Raw genomic sequence first — 12,202 nt, 5'->3', positions numbered from 1 at the left:
TAACTAAAAGCAATCCGAACTGTTTTAAATATTTCCGTCAGAATACTATGAACCGATGTCATAGAGCATACATCTCATCGGCCCATGCTGACTTTACAGTAAATATTCTATTGCCTTGTGACATTTTTGTTTTTTAATATTTGCATGTATTTTTTGTTGCTTTAAATTTCACTCTAATGTCAGGACTTTTCTACTGATAAAATGTTCTGCATCATTAAATCAGAACTAGCATTTGGGCTTCTGAAAATTTCCTAAAAACACTTATAGAAATAACTCATCCTGTACATTTAGGCATTTACTCCGCATTCAAACTTTACATTTATTAGTGTTGCTATGGATGAACGGATCTGACCACAGATTACGAGCCATAGAAGCAAACAGGGATTTACAGAACAGGGTCGAGCTAATTAGCACAGTTCTGCGTCTCAACCTTGTGTTAAACGTGCAAAAATGCTGATTTATAACAAAAATATATTCCCACTAATATCTCTTAATTTAAGAGAGACAGCTGCAGCGCTGCCATAGTCTTTAGCGTGATACAACATTCAGTCACCGTCTTTGATCGCTGGACTTAAACGGTCCTGAGAGCTCATGAGCAGACCCCACTGCAAAGCCAACATGGCTTGAGGCGGAAGTCTCTCCTTGGGCTTCTTGAATTTATCCATTTCCTTTCTCAGGACTCTCATCACCTCTACAGGCTCCATCTTCCCAGTAAACTTCTGCACTGCTTTCTCCCTGGAATAATAATAATAATAATAATAATAATTTAAAAGAAAATTAGGACAGAGTAAAAACACAGAAACTGAACATTCCAGCTCACATTCTTTTTATATTAAAAGCTAAAGCAATTTTAAGAAATGTTTCTAAATAATTTCATTTAAAAATTACTCATCTAGGCATACCTTTCGTGTTCCATTAAACACTGTATATGAGCTAAACATAAAAACTCACGAGAGGCGGAGAAAAGGGTTGTAATCAAACTCCTCCTGCAGTGTGGATGGTACAGTGGGTTTGTCGTCATCATCTCTCGCCTAGCGATGGAGAGCAAAGCATCCATATGGCAGAAATAAATACAAAAAGGTTAAATTATATACACTATTACTATGTCATAGATTATTAACAAATGATTCAATCAAATTTATACTAAGCAGTTCTTTAAAAGCTCCAGTATTGTTAAATGAAATGTCTTACTGATCATAAAGTCAATTAAATGATTCAGTCAACCTATGAATGAGGCATATTTTTTCTAAACACAAGTAAATTTTTTATTTTTTTTACTGCTGTAAAAATTTATCTGAATTGACATAAAGTAAAGAATTATAAACAGTATTATTATTTAACATTTTTTGCTGCTTTTTACTCACCCTGGCCCAGCTCAGCATCTCTTTAACCTTCTCGTTCTCTGGCTCCACCAGCAGCGCAAACTTTAGGTTCTTGATAGTGTTCTCATGTCCACAGAACACTTTCTGTTTTAAAAAAATATATATTTTAAACAGATTCTTGGAGAGGTTTCCTTTGGTGCACCAAGAATTCAACACACTGCCAGTTGTGCATGAAAGTTTCCCCCGACTGATTTGAGCATATTAGGAAAAATGTTTGTGGTTAAAGGAGAATATCAGACACACCGCCGCTTTTGGCGACATTGGAGCTTTCCACATTACTTCCTGTCAGAAGTAACTAAAAGGATTTCAACAAGCAGCTGAAACCATCCATGATCATTATGCCAATAAACAGTGACAGTGTGCCAATCGTAATTTGGTGCGAAAATGGCCTAAAATTAAGTGGTTGGAATATATTTTTTTTTTGTTTGACTAACTCACTGTTTCTTGAGGTAGGGAAGCGATCACTTTGGTGAGGTTGTGGTGCATCTGTTCTGCTGTGCCCTCCAAAAACCTCCCACATCCACCAATAAACAACGTGTCTCCTGAAACCCAAAAGAGAGAACTAGACGACAGAGAACTATGGTGCCCCTCCCTTCACATTAAACAAAACCAGCATAATTTCTTAATGCAAGGAATGAGAGATTCAGCTGGTAAATCAGCCCTTTACATGAGCAGACAAGGACCTGTGAACACAGCGGGCGCGTCTGTGCATTCATCCTCCCAGACGTAGTAGCACATATCACCAGAGGTGTGGCAAGGAGTGAACAGGCACTTCACATTGATAGAGTTAAACTGCAAATGGAGAAAATATCGTCATAAACTGCAACCCTGACTGTTACAGTTTTTTAGTGTCAAAGATTACATCCCTTTACCTTCAGTTCCTGAGAGTCTGTGACTTTATCTGTGAGCCCCTTGATTCGATCATCCGCCCCATAAACCTTGAGGCCAGGAACCTCATTCACCAGAGCCTCATTTCCACGAGCGTGGTCCCTGCAAGCACAAACGAAATCAAAGAAAACCATTACCCGAACTAGGGTATACTGAGGTTTAGAAAGTTATGGCTTCAAATCTGCTGACATTTTCCATCGTACCGTTTCTAGGGAATGACATAAAAGTTATTTTCACAAGATACCGCAGACAGCACTTAAGTGACTGGTGTGAACTAGACTGGAGAGTAACATCTGTGCATGTTAACAGTCAGAAAGCAACTATGTCTTACAAATATTTCTGAATATTGTTCCTACACTATAAGCACCACTAACTACTCTTAATAAGATAGTATGTAACTACAGCTAATCAGCTCATCAAATTTTATATGAGCTATGGCTCATAGCTAATCACACTTGAATAAAATAGATAATTTGTCGAATTAAAATGATAACCGACTGAATATGTGTAGTTTGTTTGGATCCATATGCTAATCTTACCAGTGATGATGCGTTGTGAGAACAGCAATGAGAAACAAGCCTTCTCTTTTGACAATTTCCAGCAGCTGTCAAAAATAAAGAAAAACCAGTTAGCCATTACGTTAAAGAAACACAAATAAAATGATTTTTAAAAATGCAGTATATTTTTGTTATAGTTGGCTTTTAATTTTTTATTTATTTTTAAATATCACTTCAATGTGTTCCTATGGATACAATTTTCTCAGTTAAAAATTTTATACATTTTTTGTAAAAGTGCCATTATTTTATCTTCCACCCTTTCACGTCTCACCCGATGAGGTACAGCGGGGTCCACGGCTATGGCCTGCTTGCTCTGCTCCTCTATCACCAGGTACATGTAGTTGTCCTCCAGGATGGAGATCACCTTCACCTTCATGGCTCTCACGCGCGCATGCACGCACCCTGGCACGCGACGCTTCCACAAACCACAGCACACACCTCCTGTAGTATCTGTGCTAATTGGTTGTAAACCAATCCACACTCTCTGTCACACTTTATAAACCCAGCTAGGTTATTAACTAGGTTAAACGCTTTCTGTAGCTTGTTTGAGAATAATTTCATCAAAGCGCATCGACTAACAAAAAGCAAAGTTATTAAAGCTCAGGTTTGCATTCAGACCAGGAAGTTGTCGTGACCTAATAAAGCCATTGCGTGAAACGTCATAACGCAGACATTTTAATCGAGTCAGACAAATCCAACCGTTAAGAGGAATACATAATTTGGTAAAAATCACAGAAATATTCACTGCATATCAGCTTGAATTATTGCCGAGTGTTTATTTTGGGCTTTAATAAGTAGTATAATTTCTATTCACATGATGTCAGTCAGAGCTTAAGGCTGTATGAGGCCCAAATCATCATAAGCCACCTCAGTTTAACAAAAATTGATGAAAAATAAATGCATTAAAAAGCATAACATCTCTGTTTTTACAAATGGGAAGATCAGCCGCACAACATATCTTAGTAGTTTAACTTAGAATTAGGTATGCATTGCTTGAATCATATTTAGTTTACAAGTTTATCAAGTTACGTGTAATAAAATAGAATCACACAGGTAAACACCTATTGGGATTTATTCAGTACTAGATCTTGATTTTAAATTTACAAAAAACAAACAAAATAAACATTTATGCTCTTGGAATCAGTTAGTATATTTCACCCTCCTTTTATGTTGTGGGTCAAATTGACCTGTTTTAAAGTTATTTTTTTTAAACAGTTGAAGGTTTTTTTTGCATGAAACTTTTTCTATTTGTCTTAATAGACAAGGTCTACCTATAAACTGAAAATTGTTCATTACACATTTATGTTAATATGTTTGATTAACTTAATTACATAAAATTTATCGTAAACTTCTGAGAAATAAAACACACAAAATGAAACTTCTACAGGTCTGACGGATTCATAAGAAATCTGCTGAGTAAGCAGTATGTGACGTAACATCGGTATGCTGAATTGACGGGTAAGCCAGATTTTCAGAACACCTGCAATCAAGTTGAAGACTAAAAAGGGTGAAAAAAAAAAGTTCAATTCTATTTGTTTCCTTGCAACTATGAGACATTTCTCACCACACAGATACATGCACACAAGATACCAAAGAAGTACCTTGTCTCATAAAAAAAGATTTCTGACGCATCAAAAAAACATCCTTCCATTGACTTTCTTCCAACAGATGTGTTTTATTGCTTTTTCCAAAGAACATCATGCCGTGCTCTTTTTAGATTGTGCTTTACAAACATCCAGGATAGCTAATCGGTAATGCTGACAACACCAACCACTCATAATAAAACGAGAAATTAAGTATAAGTTCTGCTGCATTTTACGCAAATGAGACTTTAAGCAAATGTAGAGCCAACACAAAGGCAATCAGAGTAAAACAATGTTGATCTTAAATGAGATTATTACTTAATATGATATCCACTTACAGAAACCATGTACACATATGGCTGATTGTTCCTTACATGAAATGGGCAAATTTAAACACTGAATGAAAACTGTTAGTACATCAATATATTAATATCTTTTTAAGCATTTACAAATTACAAAAAATTCATCTCTTAAAGCCATATATTCTTCAAACCAGTCCCATCACTATCAGCCAAACAAACCTCATAAAACAGGATGAGAACATCTAGTTATTTCATACATCTGAGTCTATAGCGGTTATAACTGGGTACATTCAGCAAGGGGTAAATGTAATGGATCTATTTTAAATGACGTTGAGGTTGAGTTGTAGTTATTCTTTAAAATAATGTAGAACTTGCAGTGCTTTAAGGGGGTAAAAACAGGAACACAGTGGACTTCACTCCTTCGGGACGCGGAAGTTGTCTTTTTCTTTCCGAAGGCTTCTCATGGTTTCAATGGGATCGGTCTGCTTCACGTGGTCTTGAACAGATTTCTCTCTAAAACAAAACATCAAAATGAATGAGAGTGAGTTTGGAAAAGAAAAACAAAAAACTCTTTATTTAGTTTTAAATAAACTCCAATCCTCTAATTAAACAAGTGCCCAGTCAGGCTGCACATACTTCACTCTCATAAAGGGATTAAATGTAAATTCATCTGCCAAAGTGGACGGGATCGTTGGCTCTCCATCGCTGCACTTCTCCTGCAAAAAAAAAAAAAAAAAGGCAAACACACAAGCTCTTAATCTTTACAAAGATTTGGATTTATTTTTTAGACATCTGATTGAAGCGATGGCACAAAAGTCCAGTACCTTTGCCCATGCAAGCTTCTTCTGAATGACTTCATTATGCGGTTCAACATGGCGTGCAAATTTCAGATTGCTGACCGTGTACTCATGGCCACAATAAACACGCTGTAAAGAAAAACAGAAGTTAGGTTCCTCCTGTGATAACAACTAGAAACTATCAGGTTATGTTGCAAACACACACAAAAAAACAACATATTATGATCTTTTATTGCTTCAATTATTCTACTTTTGAAGATTCTATGGGGGGGGGAAAATCAACAAATTTATGTTTTAAAATACAACAGTGTGCAATTATCATGTATATGCATGATAATTGCAAAAAAAACAGATGGGATCTGTTTTTCAGATTCAGATTTGTTTTTGTAATTACAATTTCTAACATAAACTTTTAAAAATAGTGCATTATTTTTTTATTTTAGTTCCACAGTTATGAACAACTACTTTGCATCAGGTTATCATATAAAATCCCAAGTAAATACACAAATATTTGATTCACATGGTGTTACATTTACCGTTTCGGGAGGAAGACGTCCCAGGATTTCTATCAAGGCTTTGTACATCTGCTCTGCCGTACCCTCGAAGAATTTACCACAGCCGGCCACAAACAACGTGTCACCTGCATGTAGAAAAAAGGAGAGAGATGCAACTTACATTGCATTTAAACAGAACACGTGAGAAGGGTCAGAGCATTTGCAAACCTGTGAAAACAGCAGGTGGCTCAGAGCTGCTTTCTTTAGTCACATAGTAACAGATGTGGCCGGTTGTGTGACAGGGTGTGAACAGGCATTTCACACTGAGTGATCCAAGCTTTTAAAAAAATAAAAATAAATACATAAAAGGTGAGCTCTTTAGCCGGGCGGAGCTTACTGTAGTATTATAATAAGGAAAGAACAATGCTACACTCTTACCTTGAAGGTATTTGAGTGGGAAACTTTCTTCGTTATCGCATCAACTCTGTCATCTCCTCCGTAGACCTTCAGCCCTGGCATCAGCTTCACCATCTTCTCATTTCCACCTGCATGATCCCTGCAAGAGCAGAAGAAGAGGCGCGCTGCAGGTATAAAACATGTATGGATGGATAAAGCCTGAACTGTGCGAGGCCGGTACATGTTTGCATCTGGGTTAAAGTTGTCAATGCTAAGCGTTAATACGAAGCATACCAGTGGTGATGGGTGGTCAGAACGGTTGTGAGTTTAACGCCGTGCTTTCTGACTGCTTCCACAACCTGATGAAGGCAGAAAAAGAACTGATGTTATGTTATGTTAGAGAGTAAGGTTATGTTAGAGGTGCAAAAACGACTGGTGAGAGCTAAAATGGGATTCATTCATGCTGTGAATCAAGCAAGGAGAGACTGATGGTGGAGGCTTTGCGTGTCAGGTCGAGTCACCTGCTGTGAAGAAGATTTTAAGTAAAAGGAGTTTGTGTCAATAGAGCCTTGAATCTCTTCAAAAATACTGAGAATACGAGGTCTTTACATTACACACTGCATAGACCGGGAATGACCATCTCCAGTCCTAAATATCCAGCATCCCCCTTGTTTAACACATCTAAATAAAAAAGAAAAAAAAACAACTGAAAAATAAGAGACTGAAAATATAAAATCCATACCATATGAATGGTCTATTAACACGCCTCTTCAAAATGTAATAGCACACTGAGGTTAATTCAGTCCTTTAAGCAAAAACACATGAAAAAAAAAAAACAGAGTTGAACACTCTCGGCGAAGAAAAACAAAATCTTACTTATTTATCATCAACCAATTTCTACTGCCTCATCTGCTGTAGGGTGGAAGAGGGCTGGGTCTAGATAGAGTCTGGCTGTGTTGTCATAGGGTGAGAGGTGGAGAACGTCACAGGACAAACAGAAAGACACAAGGCAAACAGCCATGCACACTCGCTTCTTAAGTTAATCTAAAACTAGGTATTAAATCAACATATCTGCAGCTGGTGGTCAGGGTGATTAATGGTTCTCCAAGTTAGTTCAAACTTTCTCTTTGGACTTTGGATGCTTTTCCATTCATTTTCTGTTCATTCTTTTGTCCCCAAAATAAAAGTGTTCCAAGGTCAAATTTAAAATGCGTTTTGAAGCAGATGTGTTCATATCAATGAGTCTGCAGTTGCTGTTTTTACTCCAATCACTTGACTGACTGAGTCATCCACTCAAAATCCCTTCAGTTTCGCAAGTTGCAGAAATTTCCATCTCATGTTTGATTCACCACGAGAGAAGAAGTTCTCGAGTTCCAACAGAAATCTACTAATACTATAAATAAAATGGATTTTCAAAGACAAGGTATGCAAAACCAACATAAAACCAGCTTATGCTGCTATACAAAAACTTTACCTACGCATTTAATTTGCCATCATAAGTACAGACCTTTATTGGCTCCACTGGATCAACAATGGCAGCTTCTTTTGACTCTTCATCGATCAGCAGATACATGTAGTTGTCACTGAGCGCTGGCAGAAGTTCGACCCTCATGTTGGCTTGTTGGACCAGGTGGGATTTCCTCACCGTGCTGTGAAGGAGAGCGGCTGTCTGGGCTTTCACTTCCACAGATGCTTCATGGAAGGACACAAACATGTGTTGATAGAAACACTCTGAGGTTCACTTTATACCTATTAACTGTGACCGCAGTTTGCTCATTGAAACGTTTTATGCTATTAAGAGTAAAAGCATACGGACGGCGTGTTGACGACCCTAAAATTAAACGTTAGCTTTAACACAATCGGGTTTTGTTTGTTTTTTTTTCAGTTAATATTTGAACATCAGTTACAACTTTATTATATCCGATTTTATAAATAAGCATGGTAACAGCAACAATACAGAGACAGGCCAGCTGTATTCACTCGCCTCACTGGGGACACAAACGTAAACACAATACCAACATATAAGTACGTGACATCGAACTTAATCAGGCTAACATGTTAGCCAACTGTAAAACATTTCGGACATACCAAACTTTAACGCTGTAGCTGCTCCTATCAGAGTGCAGGCACTCCCCACAAGTGACTTGATTAACATTACAGTTACTGCAATCTTATCACGGCTGAACTAACCAGAAAAGTTTGGTTTTGGTTCAGTTCCGCCTCCGCCTTCTTATCAACGCCATCCTCCCTAGACATTACCAATCAAATCTTGAAGGTATTTTGTTTAAATAATGGTAATCAGTCAATACGTATGCATTTGATCAACACTTGCCATTTATTTTGTTTACGTGATAAACATTTATGTGACAAACATTTACGTGATAAACAGATCAAATGTGAAAATTAATGGTTTCGATCTCAAGTTTTATTTATTTATAGGTTTCCTCTGGCTTGCCGTAGGTTGATTATCAAGTTCTTTGGCATAGATACAGACGCGTTAGACGCTGCATAATCTCCTGGCTGAGACGTCGCCGCCATATTGTGAGTGTCAGAGTTAACCCAATAATTCCTAAACTTATGTTTTTATTATTATGTAATATTTGTGTCAGTGTACTTGTTCTTGTTATATTCAGTTTAATTTGTTCATTTTCATTTCATTGAATCTTTTTTATTTTATCTTACTGATTTATTTATTTATTTATTCTAATCACCTTAAAATTGTTTGTAAATGTACCATAACTCAAAATAACCCTGTATGGATAAAAGGGGGTAGAAAGTGATGTAGATATAGATGAATAGACAGAAAAAACCGATTCACAAATATATAAATTGACTGATGCACAGAGAGAATAGATGTGAGGAGAAATGGATGGATAGTGTATTTTCATAAACAAATTATTTTGATTTCCAGATAGTGTGCATATATTATTGAATTTGGGCTGCATGGTTAAACAGCTAGCATCGCTGTCTTGAAACAAGAAGGTTTTGGGTTCAAGTCCTGGCCTGTTCTCTATATTCTCTTTGGATAATATGATCCTCTCAGACCATATATGCGTGTGTCTTGTGTTGACCTGCAATGTACTGGGGACCTTTCCAGTGTGTACCCAACCTTGTACAGACATAGATAACAGATGGGTGGATTATTGAATTTACTGAATGAACTGAAATTCTGTCTTTCAAAGGCAAACATGCCACTGGTAATATGGCGGACGTGCTGAAGCATCGTCTGCTCGGGTAAACGAGGCCAGAGCGGTATCTCATTCCTCTATGTCTATGGCTTTATTTAAGGTCGGTCAAAGTTTCCAGAGCTGACCTGCTCGTAGCGCCACAAACTACACTTACTAAGCTAAAGTTTTGCCCACGATGGCAGTGCGGAATATTTCTCGGTTCTGGGAATGGGGACGGAAGATAATTTGCGTGGGGAGAAACTACGCAGACCACGCGAAAGAGCTTAAAAACGCCATTCCTACAGAGCCTGTCCTGTTCCTGAAACCGCCATCTGCGTATGTGAGAGAGGGCTCCCCCATCCTGGTGCCTCTGTACAGCAGCAACCTGCACCACGAGGTGGAGTTAGGGGTGGTCATCGGCAAAGGGGGTACAGCCATTCCCCAGTCCGCCGCCATGGAGCACGTAGCGGGGTACGCGCTGTGCTTGGACATGACAGCCCGGGACATCCAGGACGAGTGTAAGTCCAAGGGTCTGCCCTGGACCCTGGCCAAGGCCTTCAACACCTCCTGCCCTGTCAGCGACTTCATCCCTAAAGATCGCATCCCCGACCCGGGGAACGTCAAGCTCTGGCTGAAGGTGAACGACCAGCTTCGGCAGAGCGGCTGCACCTCGCAGATGATCTTCTCGGTCCCCTATCTGATCAGCTACATCAGCGAATTCATCAGCCTGGAAGAGGGGGATCTCATCCTGACCGGGACCCCTAAAGGGGTCTCCGCCGTGCAGGAGCACGATGAGCTGCAGGCTGGCATCGAGGACGTAGTTACTATGAATTTCAAAGTGGAGAGACCGGACCACTAGGAGGAAGAAATGCGCAAGCTGACTGAGAGAAACCAGCAGATGGCAGCACTGAGCAGCACTAACCCTAACTATGATTATTTTTCCCTAATCGGGATTTGATTGATTTACAGGTTGCTGCGTGATCAGGGTAATCTAAGCCTGACTCTTATTATTTTCTATTATTTTGTATTGTTAACTGAACTCAAATCTGCGTCATGGATATAAAAATCTTTTAATGGAAGATGTATCAGCAGGGATTTAAAAATGTTGACAAACACTTTGATAAAGTGCTTTAAAGATTAAATATCTGAAATTTAACTATAAGTAAAATTCATATTTTCTTTTACACGTGATTCCTTTTCTGATTCTAAGATTGTTTTTTTTTTTTTAATTTTAAAAAATGTTGATTTTTGTGGCATGAAATTATTTTAGGTATTCCTTTAAGTCACTTCAATACATTTCCATTCCTCCAACTAATTTGATGCTACATTTCTAGAAAATATAAAATGTGCTCATTTTTACATAGTTAAAATTAATTAAGACTGACACTCTGTCCAGCTTTCTAATCCTACTATCAGACAAAGATTTTAAGAGAAGTGGCAAAATTCACCTTTAAAGCGACAAAATTGTGGCTAAAGATGTTAGTAAAGTATGGACAGTCTCCAGATTTCATTCTTACAGTACATGCGTAGTGAGAGCTGAGGCTCCGAGGTGCCAGACTGCTGCCAAAACCCATGAAGGATTACAGGATGGATAAAGGAGTGGGCCAAAATCCCTGATGTGTGCAAACCTGGTGACCAACTATAAAAACATCTTACTGCTACGCTTGCCAATTAAAAAAAAAATCCTCAAAGCCAAGTGCTAACCCATGTTTTGTTGGGAATCAATCACCCTCTTTCACTCAGTGGCATGCAAATCAATTTGAACTTCTATGAAATGTACTTTTTTCAGATCTTTGGTTAATCCTTGGTAAATGCTTGTTTTTGTTTCTTTGCAAGTGAGCCAACTAACAACATCAAACCCTCACTGCATTTCCAGAAATTTCTGTTTGGCTTTCATCTTCATTTTTGTAAAATAGCTGTATCGGTAAAGGATTTTTGTTGTTGTTGTTGTTGTTGTTGTTGTTGTTTTAAGGACACCTGCTAGGAAATTACCCTCTTTGCTTGTGGTTAAGGTTGGAAAAGTTTTTACTGTATTCTGGATTTGCTGAGATCAGCTTTCCTGCAGCGGTTGGATTAAATCACACTCAACCCTCTGCTCAAAGTGAGAAAAACAATGCCAACACGTAACAAATTACCAGCAACGCCTCAGTGCTTAAATAGCAATATTGATGTGTGCCTCTAACATAACATAACCACATTGTTGAGAGGTGCCTTTTAGCAGCTTTCCCAGGTTCGGGCGCTGTTCTCCCACGGGCTTCTCTCTTTTCAACATCAAACAAAGTCTCCATCAACCTGTCCCAGGCTCCTTTGCTGTAACCCGAGTCAGAAAACATCATCATGCCTCACCTGTAGGGCATGTTGTCTGGAAGACCCACCTCGTCGGGGAACACATGTGTCCGTCATTCCAACATTTATCACAAAATTTAATAAGAGCTGGGAGCTGGGAAGCATATCCACAGACCAGTTTCCCCCCCGCCACAGAGTAAGAGTGGAGCTTTGTGTCACTTATGTTCACAGCAGATGTTGTCTTTTATGAGATATGAATCATACAACTCCTCTTCTTTTGTGTGACTGCAGGTATTACCTTCTCCCGGCTATTAACAAAGGCTTCAAAGCCAGAGCCCGGCTCTGATTTA

General features: G+C 38.5%; 3 protein-coding genes across 4 annotated transcripts; 1 reads left to right on the top strand and 2 right to left on the bottom strand.

Moving 5' to 3' along the window:
• Nucleotides 1–294: 294 nt before the first annotated feature.
• Nucleotides 295–3,479, bottom strand: LOC106914065 (hydroxyacylglutathione hydrolase-like protein). The gene is made up of 8 exons (XM_014980622.2): nucleotides 3,099–3,479; nucleotides 2,810–2,874; nucleotides 2,255–2,372; nucleotides 2,066–2,174; nucleotides 1,821–1,924; nucleotides 1,365–1,466; nucleotides 952–1,031; nucleotides 295–735 (listed from the first exon to the last, which is right to left on the bottom strand). Exons 1-8 carry the CDS (start codon nucleotides 3,201–3,203, stop codon nucleotides 546–548), a joined length of 873 nt encoding a protein of 290 aa, XP_014836108.1. The 5' UTR covers nucleotides 3,204–3,479; the 3' UTR covers nucleotides 295–545.
• Nucleotides 3,480–4,477: 998 nt separating this feature from the next.
• Nucleotides 4,478–8,642, bottom strand: LOC106914066 (hydroxyacylglutathione hydrolase, mitochondrial-like). 2 transcript variants are annotated; one of them, XM_014980623.2, is made up of 9 exons: nucleotides 8,488–8,642; nucleotides 7,907–8,091; nucleotides 6,694–6,758; nucleotides 6,442–6,559; nucleotides 6,232–6,340; nucleotides 6,046–6,149; nucleotides 5,537–5,638; nucleotides 5,349–5,428; nucleotides 4,478–5,225 (listed from the first exon to the last, which is right to left on the bottom strand). In XM_014980623.2, exons 1-9 carry the CDS (start codon nucleotides 8,552–8,554, stop codon nucleotides 5,126–5,128), a joined length of 930 nt encoding a protein of 309 aa, XP_014836109.1. In that variant the 5' UTR covers nucleotides 8,555–8,642; the 3' UTR covers nucleotides 4,478–5,125. The 2 variants fall into 2 exon arrangements, with proteins under 2 accessions (XP_014836109.1, XP_087864451.1); XM_088008325.1 differs by having other exon boundaries at nucleotides 7,907–8,048; nucleotides 8,488–8,614.
• A 1,015-nt stretch (nucleotides 8,643–9,657) lies between these two features.
• On the top strand, nucleotides 9,658–10,734 carry fahd1 (FAH domain containing oxaloacetate decarboxylase 1). Its single transcript, XM_014980625.2, has one exon. It carries the CDS (start codon nucleotides 9,763–9,765, stop codon nucleotides 10,423–10,425), a length of 663 nt encoding a protein of 220 aa, XP_014836111.1. The 5' UTR covers nucleotides 9,658–9,762; the 3' UTR covers nucleotides 10,426–10,734.
• Nucleotides 10,735–12,202: the final 1,468 nt, after the last annotated feature.

Source organism: Poecilia mexicana, unplaced genomic scaffold, assembly GCF_051168715.1.
Source record: "Poecilia mexicana isolate PSO_F unplaced genomic scaffold, ASM5116871v1 scaffold_8, whole genome shotgun sequence".
NCBI lineage: Eukaryota > Metazoa > Chordata > Actinopteri > Cyprinodontiformes > Poeciliidae > Poecilia > Poecilia mexicana.
The sequence above is the reverse complement of the archived record's forward strand: the minus strand, read 5'-3'. Positions and strand labels throughout refer to the sequence as shown.

Coding starts and splice junctions, on each gene's coding strand:
- LOC106914065 (XM_014980622.2), bottom strand. CDS start 3,203: ATGAAGGTGAAGGTGATCTCCATCCTGGAGGACAACTACATGTACCTG. Junction 2,875..3,098: donor ACCCCGCTGTACCTCATCGG/GTGAGACGTGAA, acceptor TATTTTTGACAG/CTGCTGGAAATTGTCAAAAG. Junction 1,467..1,820: donor CTTCCCTACCTCAAGAAACA/GTGAGTTAGTCA, acceptor TTTTTAAAACAG/AAAGTGTTCTGTGGACATGA.
- LOC106914066 (XM_014980623.2), bottom strand. CDS start 8,554: ATGTTAATCAAGTCACTTGTGGGGAGTGCCTGCACTCTGATAGGAGCA. Junction 8,092..8,487: donor AGCTACAGCGTTAAAGTTTG/GTATGTCCGAAA, acceptor CCTTCCATGAAG/CATCTGTGGAAGTGAAAGCC. Junction 5,639..6,045: donor GACGTCTTCCTCCCGAAACG/GTAAATGTAACA, acceptor TTTTCTTTACAG/CGTGTTTATTGTGGCCATGA.
- fahd1 (XM_014980625.2), top strand. CDS start 9,763: ATGGCAGTGCGGAATATTTCTCGGTTCTGGGAATGGGGACGGAAGATA.